Source organism: Asterias amurensis, chromosome 1 (assembly GCF_032118995.1).
Source record: "Asterias amurensis chromosome 1, ASM3211899v1".
NCBI classification, from domain to species: domain Eukaryota; kingdom Metazoa; phylum Echinodermata; class Asteroidea; order Forcipulatida; family Asteriidae; genus Asterias; species Asterias amurensis.
The window spans coordinates 17,296,089-17,321,201 of NC_092648.1; the positions used below are offsets into that span (position 1 = coordinate 17,296,089).

The following is a 25,113-nucleotide window of genomic DNA, read 5'->3' on the forward strand; positions in this document are numbered from 1 at the left end:
ACATGTTATGTTCAAATCCCACTCTTTTTTGGATTAGATACATTATGATTTCTAATGATTTTATTTTTTTGCAGATGATTGAAGCGCACAAAGCCAAAACCACAGAGACCAATAACTCACACGGCAAGACGGAGCCAGCTGTAGTAGTACGAGAACAGATTCAATGTTAACGACTTCTTATAAAAGGACACACAGTGACCCAACAAACTGCAAGGTAGAACCTCATCCTCTGCAAGACACCCCCCCTCCCTCCCCAACCCCTCTCCTATCTTGAAACTATCCCCAACTAAAAGCCTTTCTTCATACAGTTTTCATGACCCAAGATACATGTGACATCTAGAAGGCTTTCTATGTAAAGCTTATTGGTTTGAGGGGTATGGAAACCAGTCATAGCGCCCTCAAGTACCTCTGGAAAGATATCGGTATTTTGATAGGGTCTTTATTTTGAGCACACTCTGAGTTAGACTGGTCCCCTGTCCTTAGCAGCAAGGATAAGTATAGGCGTTGGCTTTATATGTATTCACATGTATGCCGAATTTAACTGCGATTCTCCAGATCCATAAAGGCCATGTGAAATGATGGGAGGTCAAATGTGATTATGTACGTGGGCCTCAAAAGCAGATCTTTGGCATAAATCACGAGCCTTGAGGTGTGATGCCAGATGTTTAGGCCAACTTTGAGTCATATCAAGTTGCCGATTTGTTAAACTGGAACGAGTTGTAGGTGTCGTCCAAATGAGCACACTACAGCCAGGCCTCGGCGTCTACACAAATCTTATGAATTTGAGCAGAATTCAGACTATTGTGCATCAAGAGTGTCTGGGGAGGGGTAGTTCTAATAAGATCATCTCGCCATTAGCTGTTTACACAATTGTTACTACATTGGCTGAAGGCAGGGATTTCAAAATGGCTGACACAACCTTCACCATCGTTGCAGGTTGGCTCCATGCTAGTGAGTAGATTTGTACTACAAGAACGCAAAGTACTACAAAATAGTGTGGCAGAATTTGTTCCACCATTTGTCTTGTGTTGTTGTGTAAATGTAGAGTAGTTGCAGCTCTACAACAAAAAGTTGACCCCTTCTATTTTTTAGTGTTTTAGTGTGAAACCCTACGGCAAACTTTTTATCAGTTTAAAATAATTGGTTTTTAAGTTTATTTTTGAGGTAGAATCTTTGATTTGAAGCAAACAGAAGTATCTTAAAAGTTTTTTTTTTAAAGGTAGTTTCAACTATGCTTTTTAATCAAGATTTTACTTTGAACTTTTGGGAGCAAGAAAATTGTCTTAAAAAGTGCCCGTTTGGTGGTAGTGGTAATTGCTAATCTTAAACTAATATGGTATGATGTGTGCTGCAAACAAATATCATGGAAACAAATTTGTTGTTTAACAGATTCAAAAAAGTATTAGTAGAAATCTAATTGATTCTTGATAAATTATTTATTTTATGATGATTTGAATATCTTGCCATTTGAGAGGGTCATGTTTCAAATTCAAAGATGAAGATACGTTTAACTCAACGTAGAGTATTAAAAAAAAGGCCATTGAACCTAAAAGGTAAGAATTAGTCTTAAACTGTAAAACCTTGAGAACATTTATTTGAATTTGTATTTGTGAAGAATGTATTCCAAGCACCTTGTAAATTGTTACTTCAGTACTTCTCTCTTGTTAAAAAAATGAAAGGGAATAGTCAGTACTGTGTAATGGGGGATATTTGGGGGTACTGTTAAAATGGGTAATTTATATTTTGTTTATTTAGGTATTATTTAAGCATAGGTTTGAGAAGTGGTGGTGTAGACGTGCACTTTTTTAGGCTTTTTCTTTTTTATTCTTTTAATGAGGGGGTCCAAGGTTCAATTCAGTGATATGATGGACTAATTCTCCAGTAGATAAAGTATATTGAAAGTGGGGGGGGGGAAATTAAAAATATCGAACTTCATGTTAAAATAGTGCAAAATGTAACTTTACAGCGAAAGTTGAAATATGTCATTGGACATCAAGAACATGTGTCTGTATGTTCCAAAGGGGAGTTTTTGCACAAGTCAACGGGTCATATTCAATGCGTTTTGATTGCATTTAAAAAGAGTTCAGGAATAAACTAAAAGTTATCTGTAAAAAAAAGATACAGAAGAACTTTTCTTTTATTTTGGAAAAAAAAAAAAATTGCAATTGAAGGGTTGTCACACACAGTGACACAAACAGTGACACTTAAACCATTTTAAGGTAAGGTTAAAGTCTTGTAATTTGTTTCCCTATTTTCTGAGGACTCTATTGGTTGGAAATTTAATGGATCTTAATGGAGACCCTTTTTAATTTACTGCGAATGAATGCTGAGTGCACATGCACAAACAAGAGCAGTGATTTTCTTTTTCTTTTTAAAAACTGCAGCTAAAAGAACCTGCCATTGTTTTTATACTGTATTAAATAAAACCAATTCGCTGCTTGTGTCAGACTCAGATTGATGATAAAAGCAGAAAAATTTTGTGATGGCAAAAAAGCGCCCTCACTGGGGTCAAAAGAGGCTGTTCTTTGTGCGTAAAAGCATTTGCGTAACTCAGCGTCCCTGTAGCGTTTTGCGATTTGCAAGGAGTCCATTGCAAGTGGCATAACTTTTACATCCAAACATGTGAACTCTCCACAAATAGATTGACCAAGCTTAGTCTGGCTATCGGCTTATTCCATTAGAACTTAACCCGTACCCATTGTGTGATATTGATATGGTTGCAATTCATGTTCCTTTGTGGAAGCTGTTTTAAGTGCTTACCGGATTCAAAAAGCCCATTTCTTGTTCAATCAAACATAACCCTGGGTCACAGGGGACAGTACAACTTGCATAACAGTGTTAGACGGAGAACATCTCGACTGACTGAAAACAACCATTTTGTAAATATGTACAGATTAGCAAACAGACTTCATTCTTGACACAAAAAAATTTAAAATATTATGTAAATAGACAGAATAAAACGTACATCTTGGTGTTTGTTAGTACTAAACTAAAGGACTATGTGTATTTTGTGTTTCATAGTTAAATAACTTAGGTATCAGAGAGTTTAAGGAATTTTAACAGGTTATACATAATAAATCTTTTGATGCAGTGTATATATATTTGTTTATGATAAATATTCGTAGGAGACTTTTTCATGGAATTGTGTATACATGGTGCATTTTATCCCTCTTCCTGACATAGACATAATGTTGGTTTGAAAGGAACTGGTTCAGTTTTTATTTGGATTTATGATGCATTTTAAGTTCGATAAATGTAGACTTATGCATTGTATATATTAGGGGAGTAGAATTTAATTTATGTTGTGTTGTTATTTATTTTGTTTATATTTTATTGTTACTGTTTATTTCTGTGGGGAAGGGGTCTGTCTAAGTCAACACTAAAACGACTGCTCAAAAAGACTGAAATTGTTTTGCTTTTTAAGAGAATGGATTTTTACGTGAACTGCACTTTCTTAAAATTGATTTCGTTTTAAACTTCCTTGGAGACATACTGAAATGCACCGGTAGCCTGTTTCAATGCATAGTCAATGCATGGTTTAGAATAGAGGTACCACCTTTTCAGTGATTTGTTTATAGGCTTGTATATAATGTGAATAGCTGGTTCCCAGTCAAGGCTTGGTATGTCTCCATTCGAGGAAATTATTTTTATTTATTGTTTTCGATTTTTAAGACATATTTTGGTATCATGTAAAAGTGTCCACTCAGATTGTTGATGACAGAGTTTCATACTTTTTTATTTAGTAGTGGGAAGTTAGAATTAGACTGGTCAGAGTCTGAAGTAGAATGGTGTTGGTCGTCCTACTTTTTTTGTCTTGTATCATAAATTAAAATATAAAAAAATTATTATAAAGAATTGATGATAAAAATAACAGGTCCTTTCTATTTTTAGGTTTGTGTGGTTTAGGCTCTTTAATTAGATTGATCAGGAATCATGGTTTATTGCAATATCCAAGCTAGATTGTACAAATTACATTCAATGGTTGTTTCCCAATTGTCAAAATCCTTTTTGAGAGAGAGAGAAAAAAAAGATACTATATCATAAATGATTCTTCTTTATGTATATAAAGGTGATTGTATTAATGTCAGAATAACTACTACACAAAAATTAATTTATTGTTTTGGGGGTAAACACCATCGTATGAAATACTGGTTTATTTCGTTATTTTGGAATGCTGAATTACAAATTATATTATAGAGTATATTATTATCTTTTAATTTTGTTTGACTTTTGTTTTGATAATTTTGTATAGTGGGTATGAGACAAATTTGATTTGTAGCCATTTTGTGTTTTTTGCTTTTGAGCAGATTTTTGTTGATGTGAAGAGAAAGGTCTTGCAAATGATTGACAGCAACAGTGCCTAATGATCCCATAATTAACATTATTAGTCTTTCTAACACTTAATCATTCAAATCTGACATACATGTATATTACTCCACCAACATGTATTGTAGCCGATTTCACAAAGCAATAAAATTCATCCCATTGTCAGTATTACCTTATTGATTTGTATTGTGACATCACACTTTACTACGATTGATTTGCAGGTAAGATTTATCTTAGCTTTGTGAAATCGGCCCTTGATCAATCAAGGCTCCAATAATGGGGTGGGGGGGGGGGGGGTTGTATAATGTTGGAGCTATCTTGGTCCATACCCTGCCTTGCATAGCAGTTGGACACTGATACAATCAAACAATGATTTGGGCTGGCCTATTTCTCTTGAACCCTCATTTCCATTACGCATGCTAACGTGGGATAAAGCAGCATGATAAATATTTGCTATCAGAAGTCTACTGTTCCAAGCTTGTCTTGGAAAGAGAAGATTATTTCCATGTGTTAACTTTGATAACTTATTCAAATTTGCCCCCTCCTTCAAACCTAGCCTTCTCCGATCTCTTATGCCTCACTCTTCACGATTACAACTTATCCCTTTCACAAGTTATCTCCTTCGATGATGCATGTAAATATTTATGACATGTGCTGCGTGGTCCAAAACGCTGCAGTGCACTCTCTCCAGTTTCCTCTGTTTTAAGTCACAGGTTTGGCTTCATAACAAGATTCCCATCCGAGCTGTTTCCTTTCTTTCTCTAGCTCCATGTTGTTCTTTGCCCCCCCCCCTACTTTCCTCGTGCACCCAGAAACCCATGAAATATTTATGAATGTTTAAAACAATTCTTTTTATTAATTCAGTGACATGCCCTGTCCACATGCGCCTCCGTCCACCTTCCCTTATTTCTATACTACATCTTTTTTTTTACTCCAACCCCGTTGATCATGTCCAACTGCCAAATCTCCAACCAGCCTCGTCAATCATTTGTCAAAGTCTTAGGCTGTATCTGAAATTATGGCTACAGCTTCGGCTACAACTGTTGCTAAGTGTGTTGCCAAGGATGTCCTATACTTCAACGCATGATGCACAAAGTCTAGCTTTAGCCGTAGCTGTAGCCGCTAATTCAGACACAGCCTTACTCTGAGATTCAGTGAGTGTTATGTCCATAGCGCCAGAACGCAATGAGATACTAAACTTGTTTTGATGCGGGCGTCCATTTTGCATTTTACTGATTCTTTTAAAGATTGCTGTGTTTTATTGTATTCCTAATTTTTATTAGTTGCATAATTTTAAGTCATCGAACAGTATGTTTGGTTGAATGTCTTTCATTAATTAAAGTATATTTAGTTTATATATATTATATAAATTAGATACCCTTTCACACAACTTTGACAAGCTTTTTGTTTTCATTTGTGGGTTTAATCCAAACACTGGTGTATTAAGTTTTCAAAGATGTTTTTAAAATAGGGTTATTTTTGATTTGAGGTCAGTTTTTGTTTGAAACGTCCATTGCCATCTGCTGAAAACGGATTTGTTTGGGTTTTATTCGTTGTATTTACTTTGGAAGAGTGTCCAGCTAGATGCCTAGTAGTGAGTTTTTGTTTTACAGTAATTTGTTGCTAAAATGCACTTTCTCTTCAGAAAATAGGCTACCCAATGGTGTTGCCATGTTTTCATGGCAGCTAGTTTTACACAAACTGTTTTGTTACCTTGTTGTGTTCCTGCCCGGTACTCTTACATGAGAATAGTTATTCAAAAAGAAAGCATGAGAATACTGTTAAGGCATGAACTTTGTGTAAATGTCTAACAAACTGTAGTGTCTTGAACTTGAGGTGATTGAAAATTGATCAAATAAAGTTACAGTTTGCTATACATTTATATAGAGTATGTAGTAGTCTGTCTTATATGGACCATTATCACTAAGAGTTTGGCCCTTTTCAAATCCACGGCTTTGGATTCGGCTCAGGCTAGCTAGGCCCCTCAGTTGTTTTGACTATACGCATGCTATGCGTTCAGGGATTCAGACCAGAGAATGAAGCCTGAAGCGAATCCAAAGCAAATGCCGTGTATTTGAAAAGGGCCTCAAGCATGTCAAGTATACTTGCTGTACACAGGATCATCATTGTCTTGTACCCCGTGTGACATTACCAATACTGAACACTGATTCTCAATCTACCATACTATTTTTGTCCTGCCAGCCTCGGTTTGATTTCATTGATTTGAATGTAAGAAATACGGCTTTACCATGATTAAGTTCCATTACTCATGAGAACGAAAAACAGAAGAATAGTTACATACTTCATCAGCTGTGTTGTTTATTTATGTGTTTATTGTGTGTGTGGTTTTTTTTTGTTGCTATGGTTTTACCTCTCGTGTCAATTAAAGTATAATTTAACTGTGCTTCCTTACATTGGATGTAAATTACAAGTTGTTTGCTTTTCGGATAAGCGGTTATTCACTCAAGCTGCGCTGTATTCTAAACAGGGATAGATTCAACAAAATGTCCCATCAGAGAACAATGTATTAAACTGTTCAGGAACTTCACTTGTTTATTTCGAAATAGTATCAAGGAAATCCTTACATAGAATCTGAGTATTATTGAGTTAATTTACAAACGGTCCAGTCATTTTTGTTTTGTTAGCAGTTGGACACAGTGCAAGAAGTAAGGTTTGACCACCTTTCTTGTAACAGTATGTTTGTTATTTAAAAATTGCAAATTAAATTTGTACAAATGAAATCAATTCTAAGCAATAGCATTTAGTTTCTTCCTTCAAACATCAACAACACTACAGAAAACTAGCAGTTGATACAAGTTAAGTGTTTTCTTCAGAACTAAAATTTCGTTTTAATATCTCGTTATACTTGCTGTATGTTGGGGATATTGCCATGAGAATTTGATAAAGGTGTTTCATGCACTGCATTTGATAGGTCTGTGTGTATAGAGTATAAACATTTCATGGCAAATAAAAAAGTACTATAGTGACCAGCAGTCTCTATGTAATCGTGATTTTGCCCAAATTAATGAGTATATTATACATACGAGGTGTGTGTACCAATACTGTTGGGTTAATAAAGTGCACATTTTGACCAACTTAATCTCATGCTTCGTGTTCATCCGAGTCCTTGTTTGTAACCTTTAAAGACAGTGGACACTATATTGGTAATTGTCGAAGACCGTCTTCTCACTTGGTGTATCTCAACATATGCACAAAATAAAAAGCCTGTGAAAATTTGAACTCAATTGGTCATCGAAGTTGCAAGATAATAATGGAAGAAAAACAGCCTTGTCACACGAAGTTGTATGCCTTCAGATGCTTGATTCGAGAAATCAAACTCAAATATTTCAGTGGAAGATTACTTCTTTCACGAAAACTATGTTACTTCAGAGGGAGCCGTTTCTCATAATATTTTATACTCTCAACAGCTCTCCATTGATCGTTGACAAGTAATGTTTCTTGCTAACAAATATTTGGACTAATTATCAATAGTTCCAGTGCCTTGAAGACTTTCGTATTTTCTTTTACTACAATTCACAATGCAATATATACTTGGTTTGCGATAACACCACGTGTGTGTCTACTTGCCGAGTAATGCAGTTTATACTTTACATTGGGTTGAATGTGGAATATTATGTAAACCCTATCATGAAAAATGGAAAGTACTTAGCACGTGGCTAAATTGTAAGCAAATTACAACATTATTGCTTTCCATTGAAGTTAATTCTAGTACCAAATAGACTCAAGAAGAGTAGAAGTCTTGGAAGCAGCATTTGTCTGACCCTGCTGCAAGTGCAAACTTAAGTGATTGATTCTGTTATTTGTGTGACGTGTGATCTGAAAGCTTACATCTCAGTTGGGACTGAAGTACAAGTCGGGCTCGAAAGAGTTTGCTGTTAACATAAAAAGAGACTATGATTTTTGTTGGCGACGAAAGGGTAATTGCCATTGAAAAATTGCTGTTGTTTTGTAAAACATGAATTGGGCAGATCTCTTTGCCTTATAACACATTTTCTAACACATTTTCTGTTCGTTTTATTACACCCCCCACCCCCTCCACTTCCCCATATCTCTGTGCTCCTAGTAATAATTTAATTTTCTGATTCACATCCAAAAATGGTACAGCCCCCTCTGTTGTCAAAATCAAGCAAGAAGGTTTTGAGCACAAGACTATCTAAGTGCACCGTGCGTTTTTGCATGCAGCAAAAAGGCATTCAACACATAGGCCGACGGTACTGTGTCTCAAATCATACCGGCAAAAAGCTAAAAATGTCAACACCTACGACAAGTTACTTGCTGTGAATTTATATCGTCGGCCATCGTGGAAGAGTCATAGTCATGTGTGGATTAATGTCCTAAAAGAATTGAACTGTCTCAGGAAACTTGCAACGCAAGACGTGAAGTTACACCCCGTCAGGTTTTGGCTGACTCCTGGGTCGCAAGGCGGTTACACACCTGCATGGTACGCCGTGGGTTGTCGTCGTTCCACGGCATGATTCCCAAACAAAACCACCTGTGTGACACTGAACGCACAGCTGCATGCTTAACACACGCGGTATAAAGATAGAGGCTGCTGTCAACATTGCGCACACCGACTTCACGTAACCGAGAACTAAGGTAGAAAACCCACATTTACTTCATCTTCTACAAGACAGGGAAAAGATACGAGAGACGTTTTTCTGGATTATCTAACTATAGCTACTGTTTTGTGGACGTGTTTTAAAAATTAAATGAAAGTGTGGTGAATTTTTGCGGTGGTGTTTGGAACACTTCCGGATTCCGAGTGAGTGGTTGTACTCACTGCTGCTGTACTAACCCGGGACGGTAGTAATGGCTGGAGCTAAAACACACAAGAGGGTGTTCAAGTTGGAAGATGTCGAAGTGCCTGAATGGATGACCAAAGGCAACAAGTTCATCAAATGGGATGAGGTATGTTATGTAACAAAAGATAACAAGTTGGCCTAGTATTAGTAATACAACTAGCTCTAGGAAGTTACGTTAAACTTAAATATTCTGCCATTTTAAAACCACATCCTTGTTTCATCCTTGTATAAACTGCTGCACTGTTTATTAGTGAAGTGTTTTTCTCTGCTTCTACCTCCATGGTCCTATTTAAGTGTTGCTTTTAGTTTACTATATTATGAAAAAAAAGTCCTTCTTGCTTACAAGGTCAGAAGTATGGTAATTATTTTTTTGGAGCAATTATCAAAGTTAATGAGGTTGAATAAATTTTGTATTTCCTTTGCAAAGAGTAAGAAACATGAAAAGGAACAGTTAATATCCAGCGAAATACTGAAATGTAAACATTGTTACATATTGGCCAACCATCTTTTTAGAAGTTGTAACCAAATCTTTTTAACATTAACATTCTCTTCCGTCTCCCGCGGAAAGTTTGTTGTTAGTGTTTCAGTGTCGATAATTGCCTCTCAAACTTGTTTCTACCTCCATGCTCAAACACACAGTGGTGTAACAGGCCAGGGGGGGGGGGGGTGGGTAGGAAACATTGCCCTGCCTTTTGCCCTGAAATAAGAAAAGAAAATGAACATTGTAAATAACAGGTTCGATACATCCAATAGCGCCCCAAGTTATGTCTGATCCCCGCCAACCCCACCCCCTTCCAAAATGGAATTGTCTGTCTAATTCACTGGTGTTACACCTGTTGAAATTTTATTTCCAGCCTGTTGTGCAATTGTTACCTGAATAAATAATCTCTGTTCAAAATTGGGTGACAGGGTAGCCCAGGTCGGACACCTCCATTGCTTGGCACTGACTGACGTACTTCCAGGGCTAGGTGACAGGGTGGGTAGTCTTGTGACTGATTTCTACTGTTCAGGACATAGGGCTACATGCTGTTTTTACATGTACATGCTGTGCATTTTCCTGAAACTGAAACATGCTTGACCTTGTCAAATACTTGTTTCACTGCAGGGTATTTATATATGATATGAGGTCAAGAATCAAGTTTCGGAACCATTTCCCAATTTCTGTATGCATCAATATCTGAAACTAAAAGTTACAGGACTTTAGTTTTCAGATTTTTATTTGATTTTATCTTTTAAAAACACACACAAAAAATACCTTTTTGGGGGGGGTGGGGAGGGTGTGCTTAAACAAAATAATGACAAGCAGTTTATCATTTGTCAGGGATTACGAGTTTGCATGGAAATAAGCTCTGGTAATGTCTTCAACAATTTTTAGCTAATTGTTACACTGGGTAATAATAATAATAATAATAATAATAGTAGGTATTTGTAATGCGATAAATCAATCTTTACAGATGTTCAAGGCGCAAGCAGAGACAATGTAAACCACAACAATACATACAGTGAATGCTAAACTAACGATAATAATAACACCAATTGCTAACTCAAATACACTGTAACAACTAATAATCGACTTAAAAGGCCTGAAAGCAGTTTGGGCCAATGGCAACATAAAGTTTACATGTAGACACCGGCCCTTTCTTGCATCTGTTCACTGATGTTGTACATGTAAACACAGAGCCTGACTACTTTCCCGTTCAGCCTCAAACTTGTTATTTATAAATTGAGTAGCAGGACAATAAGACAGCTACAGTACACTGATAAGGGTAATTATGCAAGCTATAATCAAATGACTTTCTTTGTATGGCACGACAATGGGTCCAGACAGGAAGAAGAGCCAAGTGAAGCCAAGTAAAGCAGGAATTCATTCCCTCATACGCACTTTCATAGCTGCACGCTCCGAGTATAAAAACATGTGAAATCAAATGAATGCATTTCCCCAGCATTTACTTAGCATAACAATTTAATGGAGTCTTGGCCGGTAATCTGATTTTACTAAGCAAGGATTTTTTTGCTTAAGCAAAATTTTGTGCTGAAGCAGCTCTATGAAATTGGGCCCTGGGCTAACAACATTGCATGACACTTTGAAAGTGCATAATAAAGACACTTTAAGGCACTGGACACCTTAAGTAAATCTCAAAGACCAGTATTCTTACTTGGTGTATCCCAAAATTTGCTCATCCAATGCTATGAGTAGCAAATGATGATATTTGAGTTAGCCGTTGATACATTTTGTGTAGCATTTTGCAAGGGAAATCATTCACTGAATGTACTGGTTGTCAGAAAGTTTGAGTACTCTTCCCAAACACTGTACGTGTCCAGCCGTCGATTTCACCATCACCAAACTCTTCTTAAACTGAGGATTAAACTTAGGACTTAGGACAAGTCAAGTTCCTTAACCATAGCAATTAGGATGCATTCCTTACCCGTACTAACCCGAGGTAGGATGAATCATACAGACCAAGCGTTTCATGAAATCTGCTACAACAAATAAAAGAAGTGGTTACAAGCAAAGTTGCACCATGAGTCATCTGCGATTAAACACGACATAACGTCCAATGACAAAAAGGCTTGGAGTCCACCTGTCCAATTTTTGAATAATTAAAATACACAGCAACAACAAAAACTTACAAATTGTCAAAATGCAAAATATTTGTTTATGTAAAAAAAAAAAATAGAATTGAGCAAACAAACTGAAATGTTTTTCTCCATTGAAATTATTACCAGCAGGCAACTTCAGGGCAGAATCACCAGAAAAGACCCAGAATCACATAAATTCAATTATTTAGATTATTCTGAACAATGGTTTGCGTGTCTGAATGTTACCGAACAATGATGTTGTATCTGGAACACACACATGTGGCTTTATAGAGAAGTTAAAGGCGCCGGTCACTGTTGGTAATTACTCAAACAAATTGTTAGCATACAAATTGATCTGTAAAAACATTGACAAACGGCTCTCTCTCTCTGGGCTCTGGAGTAGCATAGTTTTTGAGAAAGAAATAATTTGTCACTCAAATATGAAAAGTTTCATTCCGTTTATAAGCTTCGGCTTCTTGTGAAATGCCTCCACTTAGTAGTTTTTATTGTTTCTGAAAGTGTTTTGTTTTTCTTAAGTGATTTTTCTTGATAGAAATAAATGTTGATGAATTGAATTGAATTGAAGGCTTTTTCAGGCATCTGAAACTGAAAGCACACAAATTTGTGCAACAATGGTGTTTTTTTTTTCATTATACTCTTGCAACTTCGATGACCAATTGAGTCAAACTTTTCAAAGTGGTTTGTTATTTTATGCATTGGGATACACTAAGTGAGAATACTGGTCTTTGCGAATTACTAAAGCTGCACCGAGCCTTTAAGTGCAGGTGTTTGATAACGCGAGCAGGTGACTCCTAAGTACTCATCGTTGATCGATTGTTTCCCGTAATGGTGTGGTTAGTGAGTACTTTATTACTCTAATTTTGTTGCAGGCATAAAAATTACTAAACACCGCTTTCAATGTTTATAGTAAATTAATCAAACCACGCATCCAAAAATAAAGTATAATTTTTGGTTGTATAAGGGGCCTACTCTATGATATTTTGCATAAGGGAAAGGTCATTCCTGTATCAAGCTTTGTTGTTCAAAAACAAACGGGCTAATTTTGTGTAGTCTTTTGACAGAGCAGCCATTTTCGATTTTGCAACGATTTCGCAATGATTTCGCCAAGCAATTTTGCTTATCAAAATCGTAGTCTGGGCATGTTTTGCCCAATGCGAATTCTAATTATTGAGTAAAAATGACGTTCTTTGAGCAGCAACTGATAAGATACACTTTGTTAAAATTTTGCTAGAGGCTATTCAAGGGAAGCTGTTCACTGAAGTGTACAAAATGAGAACAAAGTGCACGACTAAGGTGTATTCAAACATTTGGTGTCAAAGTGCCCGAGTTTGTTTCCTTCATTCTTTTTAAAGCAATGTACTTGGGTCCAAAGTGGCCCCCAAAATGCTTGAACACGGGTCAGACTATTGGACTTTTTATAACATAAATGTGCAGCTGTTTTGGAGAATTATTTTGGGCCACATGAATGGGTTAGAAAGGTAACTGTGGACAATTTACTGATGCTTATTTTCATAAAGTGGAGCTTCCTATACAACTGATATTATGTAGAAAAATCGAAAATAGAGTTTGTGATTTCTGTTATAAAATATGACACATTCCTTTACAAATTCATAATAATATTAGTCTTGAGGGGTTAGAAGAAACATTCAACAGTGTACAGTATGGTGGAACTGCTCTTTAGAATAGCCGGGGTCATGGGTTTGAATCCCACCCATGTCCTTTTTTCAACAGGATTTGGGTAAAGCATACAGTGATGAATGAAGGATACAAATCTAAATAATATGACAGTATGAGTAGCAAACAGTGAGAAGGTGGATAGTGCAATGCCTAATGAGAGAAAACAAAACCCCACCAAACTGACACAATATTTTTTACTGGTACCATAAATCATTTGTTGGGTACTAGCTATTGACACTTTGTGATTAATGATGTATGCACAGTGACACCTTTCTCAATGGTAAATAAAAAAATGTGTACGTGTACATGTACATGTACATGTAAGAAAAAGATACTACCCTGGGAATTATGCAGCTCGTAGAAAGTCAGAGGGGAAATTAAAATCAAAATTTGCGAGAGCCGATAACAGTTGAGGCTTTTACCTTCATTTTCAAATGTCTGTTTTTTCCCCAAAAAGTTCTGGATTCTCAATTTAGAGAAATTGGAAAACCCCCTGCTTTCCTCAAAGGCGTGGGGGTATTCCCTAAATACAATGTATGAAGCTTAGAATCCTATTAACCCTTTGCATTGGCCGCCATCGTTGAGTTGCGATCGTTGAGGCCAAACGTTTGACTAGTGCATATACGCGTATGGGCTACACTGAACTCTCAGCCAATGATAGGTCTTCCTTTGACCTCAGTGAGGGTGCTGTCTGGGCTTTTGACATCATGTATGCAATGGATTTATTTATTTTTTATTTATTTTTTTTTTGGGGGGAGGGGCTTCCTGTCTTGTCCATTGTTTAAAGCTTAAAGCCATTGGACACTTTCGGTAAACAGTATTGGCCAAGGCTCACACTTTGTGTACCACAACTTATATATAAAATAACAAACCTGTGAAAATTTAGGCTCAATCGGTCATCGGAGTCGGGAGAAAATAACGGGAAAACCCACCCTTGTTTCCCCACGTTTCGCCGTTTCATGACAGTGTTTAAAATAAATCCGTAATTCTCGCTAAGGAGAATTGTTATTGTTTTAATGTTTTCTCAAAAAGTAAAGCATTTCATGGAATAATATTTTAAGATAAGTCTTTCACCATTACCTTCTGTAAACCCTGTAAATTATTTGTAAATCTGTGAACTTTTTTTTTTCTGTACAGAAAGTGTATAAGGGCTTTAACATAACATTTAATGTAAACTAAGATTGTCAAGAGAGCAAATTGCAAAACCACAAAGGTTGCCCTATTGCCCTTCCTGGCTGGGCGATATTTGAAATAACAATCATGCACACTAATTGCAAGATTTGATTGTACAGCTAGTAGGGCATAGGGCATTGCAAACCATAAAGGCTGCCCTATTGCCCTTCCTGGCTGGGCGATATTTGAAATAACAATCATGCACACTAATTGCAAGATTTGATTGTACAGCTAGTAGGGCATAGGGCATTGCAAACCATAAAGGCTGCCCTATTGCCCTTCCTGGCTGGGCGATATTTGAAATAACAATCATGCACACTAATTGCAAGATTTGATTGTACAGCTAGTAGGGCATAGGGCATTGCAAACCATAAAGGCTGCCCTATTGCCCTTCCTGGCTGGGCGATATTTGAAATAACAATCATGCACACTAATTGCAAGATTTGATTGTACAGCTAGTAGGGCATAGGGCATTGCAAACCACAATGGTTGCCCTTTTGCCCTTCCTGGCTGGCCTCCTGCTGAAAATAAAACACAGTTTGTTTTCATTTCCATGTCAACCGATTTCCCCACTCAAAAAGCATTATAGACACCTGTTGTGTGTTGGACCATGGAGGAAGTTTGACTAAATGATGTAATCTTATAAGTATAAACACTGTGTGTAATGGAAAGGGTATTTAGCCCATTATAACAAACACTGTAACTTCCTTCTTAGGGTCATTGAACTCTCATCCAATGCCCTTTTTAAAAGTACAGTATGTTCACATTGTATGCACGGTACTGCCGATATAATGAAAGTGCTCATTCACTTAGTTTTAGAAGACCATAAATTTTTTATCCAATTTTGTTAATTCGAAAAAGAACATAGAGGTTTCTAAATAAACATAATGGGTACTTATTGCACGGTGCACCATTATTGACAACAGTTCAGTGGAAACCATGCATGAAATCGGTGGAAGGAAAAAAACGTAAGAATGTTTAGTAATGCAAAAAAAATAGTTAATGGCATGAGGTTTTATCGAAAGCTAAATGACAGCACAACACTGTATCAGAAGCAGTCACATGGAAATGCATGGGTAGAGAGAGTGAGGGACATTATAGGCTACATGCAGGCAAAAAGCACAAGGCCAGGAAAGTCCTGACTCAAAGTCATTAAATCTCGACTTTTAGCTTTATTTCATAATGTACGTGGAGAAAACCCTGACCATGTCAAGAGGTCTGATAAATGGGGTGCTTACTCTGCTAGAGTCGATCTATAAAGCATATTGTTTGTATCAACTATACATAAAACTACTGAAATGCAGAATTTAGTGTTTCGCTGTAGGCTACTCCTAATAGGCTTGGCAGCATCATTATTCGGTTCAACGCTGATAAATGCTGCCTCATAATGTGTGCGTTATATGGGAGAGGCAAAGGGCGGCTTCGATCATGGTCAAAGTTCAGTGGAAATTTAATTGGTAGGGCACCGTTGGCTTCACACTCTACATGTATACAATACACATACCATGTAAATTAGAAACGTGGGTATTCGTTGCCATGGAATTGGTGCGTTACTGCGTTGTCATCATGGCTATTCCCATGATGACTTGGGATTAGTGCAGTATTTGATGAGAATTACTTTCAGGATTGCAACAATTGAGAAACTGTTTCCCTCAAAAAATAAGCTTTACAGTTAAGGGGTTTAATATGTTTGTTCATTTATGTCAACACAACAGGATAGTTACATGTAGTCAGCCATTTTGCAATAATAATATTTGAAATGCATTTGTCAATACCCACAAGGCAACATGCATCACTTTAAGTGTAAACTAATAGTGAGCAAAACCCCCATGTTGTATAAATAAATCAACTGTCTGAAACAAAAACTCTTGTTCTTGCGCTCTGTTGCACAGTATGGATTATGCACATTTCATAACAAACTCAAAGCATACTTCATTCATGTAATATGTATTAAATCAATGGAAATTGCTTCCTGTCTTCAGAAATCCATTTTGAACGGAACACTCACATACTGCCCGCCTCATTGTAAAGTCCCATCTTAATTGTATAATTTTACAGCGGTGCTTATTTTAATGCGATGAAAGACTCTTGATTAAGAGTCATTACATGATTGACTTGATGGATCAGGTGTTTTGAAGAACACTATAAATTGCAGATGAGATACATTCAGCGAGCAATCAGTACTTGTCATCTTTCAATTGCTTTGCTCAAGTGAAGCTCATGTTTCTTGTAAGGCAATCCTTTTTATCAGACCTGCATCATGGCATGGTCAGGGTTCTCCCAATGTACATTTGTTCACAAGCTAGCGCATGCCTGATGTACTTCATTGAGGCAATGAAGGTGATTGCCTTGTTGCCCTTGAAATGCTCCAGTGGAAATTTCCCAAATTTCAAGGAGAAAATGCCTTGGTGCCCTTGCATCGTGGCATGGCCAGGGTTCTCCACATGTACATTTGTTCACAAGCTAGCGCATGCCTGATGTACTTCATGGAGGCAATGCCCTTGAAATGCTCCAGAAGAAATTTCCCAAATTTCAAGGAGAAAATGCCTTGGTGCCCTTGCATCGTGGCATGGCCAGGGTTCTCCCAATTTGTTCACAAGCTAGCGCATGCCTGATGTACTTCATGGAGGCAATGCCCTTGAAATGCTCCAGAAGAAATTTCCCAAATTTCAAGGAGAAAATGCCTTGGTGCCCTTGCATCGTGGCATGGCCAGGGTTCTCCCAATTTGTTCACAAGCTAGCGCATGCCTGATGTACTTCATGGAGGCAATGCCCTTGAAATGCTCCAGAAGAAATTTCCCAAATTTCAAGGAGAAAATGCCTTGGTGCCCTTGCATCGTGGCATGGCCAGGGTTCTCCCAATTTGATCACAAGCTAGCGCATGCCTGATGTACTTCATGGAGGCAATGCCCTTGAAATGCTCCAGAAGAAATTTCCCAAATTTCATAGGGTGCTCTTTACTAAGGAGAAAATGCCCTGGTGCCCTTGCCCTTTCAAAAATGAAGCATACAGGTCAACTAGTGTATCAGGCAGATATTAGGGCTTCAATCGCTTGCTGATACATGCAAACTTCAGTAAAAATCCACAAAATAATTACAATTTCACAAAAATCATCTAGACAAAACCATAATAGAATGCATCAGATTGCACAGTTCCTAGGACTTTTAAAACCGAGATAAACACCAAGTAGAAAACATTCCAAAGACCTTGTTTCAATTCAGCATGGTTGGGCCAAATATCCATAAATTTGGGTCCAGAATAACCCACAGTTTTGACAAATCTTAAGGAGAACCTTGACGGCTATCTTGTTTCTTCTTTCTGTTTGATTCATAAATCAAACAAGGCTGGAAAAGGTGATGGTACGTACATGACACCTTTTTGTAAAATGAATGTCAGCGTCAGTTTGTCTACGTGTGATGTAATATTGTGTCAGTAAAACAAGGTCATCATTACACGACCCTGCAACAAAGACGTATCTCGTGTGAAAACGCTCCTTGCATCAATGATGAATCTCGGTGTTCATTGATTTTGTGTGTACAATTTTCACTGAGTTATGACTTTCGGCTTTCTTAAACCCTTGTTGCATGACATAACGATTTGTAGATGTGACCAAGATGGCAACCTGGTGCTCATCTTATTTGATTTTTTTTTTTTTTTTTAAAGCGGAAAAAAAATAAGGGAGAAAGTTGTAATCTGCTTTAATAGGGCAAGGGGAAGTATTGGAAGTCTGTCCATTGATAACATTTACTATTAATTGAATTGTTTGATCTTGGTTGCGTACACATTAATCCTGTTGGTAAGTCTGTTGGTAAGTCAAACCTGCTCACATCAGGTTGGTGTTGTGGTGTCTTACCTCGCCTTCCACCACCTCTAGGACCCCGGTTCGAATTCCACCAGCGGCACTATACATTATGTGGATTGGGTTCTCAGTCCCTTCTTTACTGCGTGGATTTTCCCTGGAATAATTATCTTGGGTTTCCTCCCACATCTAAAACAGAAATTTCTTCAGTGTCTTCTTTCTTCTCGTTTGGCTCTATTAAGAGCGTTGAGTTGAGAATATCCAGATCCAGATCTGCTGGCCAAAGTGTCACTATCCGGCTTCAAAGCTGGCATACCCCATTCGTAATTTCACAAAAAATCATCCATTTCATCAATAAAAGCGTTTCTTATGAGAGCAACTTTTATTTCTCAGAACTTTAAAAAGTTCTGAGAAAATCTTGGATCTCTCGAGCATGTATAAGCCGAGTCCAATCATTTAACTTTTGTTGTAATAAATCCTCTACAAACACTAGCTTTTATGCAACTTCTATGGGATTTTAATCTTTGTTAAAGTCAGTTTAAGCAAAGTGGGCTTGGCTTACAGTGGAATCAGGTCACACTTTCAATGAGGATAAATAACCAACGTGAGTGAGTAAAAAAGATCAGTTCCATGTTTCATTAACGATGAGAAAAAATACCTTTGCGCATGCAATTTAAAGTCTATAGTGATTTTATCCACAGGCAAAGCATGTGATGAAGTGCTTTACTATTATGTTTTATGTTAATTTCATTCGCTCTGAATTGAACAAGCACGGGTACAATGTAAAGCATGAAATTGATTACACACCTCCGACCTGTTTTGAGTGAATTATACATAAAGAAGTCTTCGAATGCCTCTTATTGTCCGTTGAATCAAAGCATTGGTCCTTAATCATATTATAAAACAACAGTCTTCGTGTAAAAATTGCTTCAATCGAGACTACAATGGGAAGGAAATTGATGAAATTCCCATTGAGGTGTGCTGAACACTAAGAAAGAGGTAAATTGACAATGTTCATTATACGCTCCGTTCACATTAGCCAAGTCTGATATTGTCGGGGGTAGCCATTTCACTGTGAAGCATGCGTGTCCTGTGTAAAGAGAGATCTAGGAATATTGAATTGTTGACATTGAATAGTAAATTTAGGTTGGACTTCCTGTACGGTTGCCATGGTGGAAAGAATCCAATATTACATTCTAAGATGGTCGGATGAGTGTGACTGCAGTCTCAGATACATCATCAGGACTTAAATTAATGCACGCTGCAGTTCCTATGTCTGCCTCGTAGTGTGATTGATTCGTAGTCAGATGTTTATATTGAGCAATTTATTGGGTTGTTATGTTTTATAAACAAAAGATAACAACATAAAGTAAATAATGCAGGTTTCAATTGCCGAAATTACATTTAAAGGCAGTAGACACTATTGGTAATTACTCAAAATAATTATTAGCATAAAACCTCACTTGGTAATGAGTAGTGGGAGAGGTTGATAGTTTAAAACCTTGTGAGAACAGCTCCCTCTGAAGTGACGTAGTTTTTAAGAAAGAAGTAATTTTCCACGAATTTGATTTTGAGACCTAAAGTTTAGAACTTGAGGTCTCAAAATCAAGCATCTGAAAGAACACAACTTGGTGTGACAAGGGTGTTTTTTCTTTCATTATTATCTCGCAACTCTGATGACCAATCCAGCTCAAATTTTCACAGGTTTGTTATGTAATGTTATATGTTGAGATCCACCGAGTGAGAAGATTGGTCTTCGACAATTTCCAATAGTGTCCAATGTCTTTAATGTATGTGTCCAGTTAAAAACTGTCTGTGTTTTTCCGAGGGCAAAGTGCCGTTTTAGTTAAGGGTCTACAAGGAGAAGTCCATCATTTACTGGGTCAACCAACATTTGAGTTATGTTTGTTTATCCTTCATGGATGTAAGAGCCTTTTCATATACATGTGTGTCTAACAGTGCAGTTCAATTGATAGTTGTGTACTGATCAATAAAAAGAACTTGTAATTTATATTAAAACGTTATTTTTTGATATGGTTAAAACTTTCTCTCTTGCAAGGTGTGCCCCTGATATACAGTACCATAAATTTAAAAGAAAAAAGTAGAATAATGTTTAAATGATTTAATTATTCAATAAATAATATTTAATGAAAATATATGGCGCATCAGTACAAATGTACAAACTTTTGTCGATATTGAGGGTTGGTTGAACAAATAGAGAAAATTCAATTCAAATGAAATTCATCGGAAATGAGGTAATGTTAAGCTCCTATCGCTGCAGAGGTGTTTTGTAACCTTATTCAGTCAGTTACCTTATTATTGGATGTTCATATTGGACATTTGAGACAAACACAAAGAAGTGAAGAAAATGAAAAAATAACTTTAAACAGAGTGATTTTATCTTGTATTGATTTTGTGTTCTCTATTCTTTTTGTTTTACAGGAAGGCAGTACTGGTACACCTGTCACATTGCGTGTTGATGAACACGGCCATTTCCTCTACTGGAAAAACCAACTCAAGGTAAGTGGGATCGTGCTACCCGTCACTGTCACTCATTACATTTTCATTTTGCTCCAAGTCAGGGGATAAGAATGAGGGAAACTTTTTTTTGTAGATCAGTAGAAGTGTGAATGACCAGAGTTTGGAGAAAGACGGATGGACCTTGACGGACTTTAATGGCTACTCAAAAAGGCTGTGTTTTTGTTACGCTTTTGAAACGTCAAATTTGTCTTTTTCCCGCAGTGGACTCTTCAGTTCCCCCGTCATGCTGTGACAAGAGCATGCTCTTATAGCAATGGGTAGGGAGCTTCCTTGAGATGATTTGGGGCTTTTTGTTCAAGTTGTCGTCGACTGGCTACAGTCAAACTTGTCTATTGAGTCTCTTAATGGACTCAGTCCTTGACCTTGTTTTTCATTCACATGGAGGAAAGTCTTTGGGAATTTATACGAATGCAGCGAGCAAACCGACGTCATTTAGGAGGCTTTCAGCAGAGTGTGTGTGCATTCATTTAAGAAGTCGTGTAATTGGTTTGCAAGATTTGATGTGTTTACATGTATTGGCTTGCCATTGAGACGTTAGCTGAATGTTGAAACCACTATTGATTCATTCAGGGAACATTGGGGGGGACAAAATGCAGTTTGGAGGATGTTTTGAGGCATACAGTAGTACAGGCAAAATCGAGAAAAGCCGACATCCACATGTTGTAGACTTGATTTATCGACTTGTAAGACAATAGAAATTTTGTGTTTTAAAAGCAAACACTCACTGATAGTTGCTTGTGTTGAGGAAAGATTGAATAATTTGTATTTATTTTTAGTCTTTTAATTTGTATTTATTATCAAGATCAAGCTCAATTTGTTAGAAATAGAAACATGCAACTTCAGCGCTGAGTGTTCTGATACAGAAAGAAAGATAAGAATCTTGGCTGATAATAAAATGCTCTTGAAACCCTGAAGGTCAGGGTTCATCTAAGCTCTCTGCTATCCCGGTCCCTGCCTCATTGTGCCCTTAATTGTGCTCAAATACAGTATATTTTGCCAAATGAGAAAATCTGACTTATCTTTTGTCTTGAGTCGCAGCTGAGATATCCCACATTCAGTAGTAACCACTTTGGGTCGTCATTTCCCCAAAAATGTCTGTGCCTCTGTATGGTATTCTGAACTTGTTGAAGCTTCCAGGGTTATCATTTCCTTTGAAAATCATCATGTACCTTGGCACATACTCATTGTTTGTGTTAATTCAGGTTATTTTCAGCAAGATATGACAGATTTGACAATTTAAAAAAGAGATGACTAGCATAGATAAATTCTTGATTCCCTGTAACTTCTGTCCCTCTTTGTTTGGGGGCAAATGAAGCTAATAGCATGTTTCAATGTGGTTGCAGAAAGTCCAATGTCAACCGTCCGACTCGCTTCAAAAAAGGAAGGTGCAAAAATGTTTTCAGGGTGTACAAAATTGTCTTCCATCAGTTTGGAAAAGTTTGGCAGAAAAATATTTTGTGAAGTAGCTACACGAGTGCTGATACATGGTAGGCCTACATGCTGTACACTGTGTACTATTCATGTTCTACCCTCTAAATGAACCTAGCAAATGCATCATTATAAAACCATTCGACTACATGTAATTTAATAAACACACCCATTGTGAAAAACACCTATTTGCATAGGTTTTCCCATTTGTTGATCTTATTCCCTGATTGCAATAACTGTACCTGTCATCTGGTTACATTTTGCTATTTAACTCATTTAAACATAATTACACCACCTTCTCCATGTGGGCACAGAGAAAGAGCAATTTTTAGCCTCCATTTTGAGGCTATTAACCGATGGTTTAGAAGCATTTTTACCTTGGAAAGTATTGCACGTTACTATGCCATATTTGCTGTTTGTACAATTGTTGTTGTACATGTATGTTGCATTGACAATAATAATTGTACTGTATTAGCGTGTATGTGTACTGAACGCCTACCTGTTCAAGAACCGCCCGCATGTTGATAGGCCATTAAAAATTGAGTGGTTCCCATGGTAACTTTAGTTACCTGACATGTTCTCGTATTATTGTAAAGAAACAAAATGTAATTACACAAGCTCTCATGCACAAGAAATAAAACAATTGATTTGTCAGTTTTAGAAAGTTTTATTAATGAGTCAAATTTATTTGGACAGGAAAAGGTCAAGGTAGCTTTTTTTCTAATGCCACAAATAGATGAATATAGACACAACACAGTCCACTGTCTTGTTTTGTCGTTTAGGTTTCCATGTCAACCAATTTAAGGCTGCTGTCAAATTAATAATTTGTTACTGTACATTCTGCTAAGTTGATAAAAAAAATTACTTTTATAAAATAGAATTAGCCAGTGGAAACTGCTCACCAACCAAAAGGGTCTATGGTATAAATGGAAAAATTGTCATGGCCTAATGTTTTGACTAAAGCGGAGTCTTTCGTGACCGCTAAATGACAACATAACATAACACCGAAACAGTTATGTATAGAGAGAGACAGAGAAAGGTAGAAAACACACAGAAAAAGAGAGAAAACAAGACTCTGCTATGGTTAAAACGTCAGGCCATTAACAAATTTTTCTTCTTCTCATGGATACAAAAACATTCCCCAGCAATTAAAATCTTGTACGTGTAGTCAGGCATTATGGAGGGTCACTGTTTTCATTCCTCCCAGTAACAATTACGTAGGTGTTGCATTTGACAAATTGGCTTGCTCCCCTAAACCCGCCCCCTCCCTCCCCTCACTATTTGGCATGGTCTAGCTGTATGTAATGTAACATTGGCCCTTTTCTAAACCTCGGCTCTGGCTCCAGATTCGCCTCAGGCTAGCTTGGCCCTGCAGTTGTTTTGATAAGTAAGGCAAAGTCGTGGTTTTGCAAGCTGTAACATTGTTTTGCTCTGATGTGATCACAAGATGGTTGTGGATGTTCCCAGACAAATTTCTAGGAAAAACATGAGCGGTTGATTTAATGTTAAATTGGCCAGGGGAATCAATGCAAGGCCCTATGAGATGGCAGACAGAAGAGATGGCATTAGCACATCATCTTCCTATACTGTGCAGAACCCTCCCGGGAGGCTCCGCTGGAGCTCAAACATTGGGTTGAAGTGCAAACTAGCAGGTGCAGACTTAACTAAAGGCAAAACGATCTGTACAGGGATTTATAGTGTGCAAGTTAAGCAGTTATTTACTTTTGACATCGAGACTAATAAGATCAAGGCAAATGTCTTGTCTAAAAAATAAAAAGGTCCAATAAAACAATAACCCTTGTAACTTAAAGAGGCACTCCAAATTGAGTTTTGTTACACATGTATGCACTCATTTTCCAATAGATAGGCCTACAGTCCTCATAAAAGTGAGAACAAAATTTTAAGTCTTTAAAGAGAAGGTACACGTTTGGTAATTGTCAAAGACCAGTATTCTCACTTGGTGTATCCCATCATAACCATAAAATAACAAGTCTGTGAAAATTTGAGCTCAACTGGTCATCGAAGTTGCGAGAAAATGATGAAAAAAAAACACCCTTGTTGGCGACTTTGTGTGCTTTCAGATGATAATAATAAAAGACTTCTAGCTAGAATTCTTTTATTATTTTAGTGAGAAATTATCTCTTTCTTAAAAACTACGTTACTTCAGAGGGAAATGTTTCCCACAATGTTTTATACTATCAACAACTCTCTAATGCTTGTTACCAAGTCAGTTTTTAAGTTAATACTTGTTTTGAGTAATTACCAAACGTGTACCTTCCCTTTATCTTCACATCAAAATGGTGTAAATTATAGTTTTATTGTACATGTATACTCTTTCAAAGCGAAATTTGAAAAATGACGTCATTCAGACATAAAAGAACAATGGGTCTATTAATTCTAAAGAGGTTTTTTGTTTGTACCAGACAAAATGTCAAATTCAATGCCTTTTGTTAAATGTCATCAAAATTCAGGATTGATTGAACTAAAAATTCTCTGTGAAAACGGTACAGACCAAATATTTGAAATGTGACTTCATTGATGTTTTTTTTATTTGGACTTTGATTAGAGACTTTTCCAGATCATAAAGACTCCATTGGAAAACGAGTGGATCACAAAGCTGAATTTGGCCTTGAAGCCCATCTTCAATCCCCCCCCCTCCTCCCCACATCCTCAAATAAGCATTAAACCATTTGTCACTAACTTTCCTTTTTAACTTTACAACTTAATTTGATGAAATCATTACAG

General features: G+C 37.0%; 2 protein-coding genes across 16 annotated transcripts in view; both read left to right on the top strand.

Annotated features, from left to right (window-relative positions):
- LOC139947976 (1-phosphatidylinositol 4,5-bisphosphate phosphodiesterase beta-4-like) overlaps nt 1–5,999 on the top strand; it is a 146,475-nt gene extending 140,476 nt beyond the window's left edge. For all 7 annotated transcript variants that reach the window (XM_071945907.1, XM_071945925.1, XM_071945916.1 and 4 more), the window contains one exon: nt 75–5,999. In XM_071945907.1, the coding sequence (XP_071802008.1) occupies nt 75–170 (96 nt within the window). In that variant the 3' untranslated portion in view covers nt 171–5,999. The remainder of the gene's footprint in view (nt 1–74) is intronic.
- Nucleotides 6,000–8,517: 2,518 nt separating this feature from the next.
- LOC139948012 (1-phosphatidylinositol 4,5-bisphosphate phosphodiesterase beta-1-like) overlaps nt 8,518–25,113 on the top strand; it is a 110,675-nt gene continuing 94,079 nt past the window's right edge. For all 9 annotated transcript variants that reach the window (XM_071946044.1, XM_071945970.1, XM_071946008.1 and 6 more), the window contains exons 1-2: nt 8,518–9,255; nt 20,842–20,919. In XM_071946044.1, the coding sequence (XP_071802145.1) occupies nt 9,157–9,255; nt 20,842–20,919 (177 nt within the window). In that variant the 5' untranslated portion in view covers nt 8,518–9,156. The remainder of the gene's footprint in view (nt 9,256–20,841; nt 20,920–25,113) is intronic.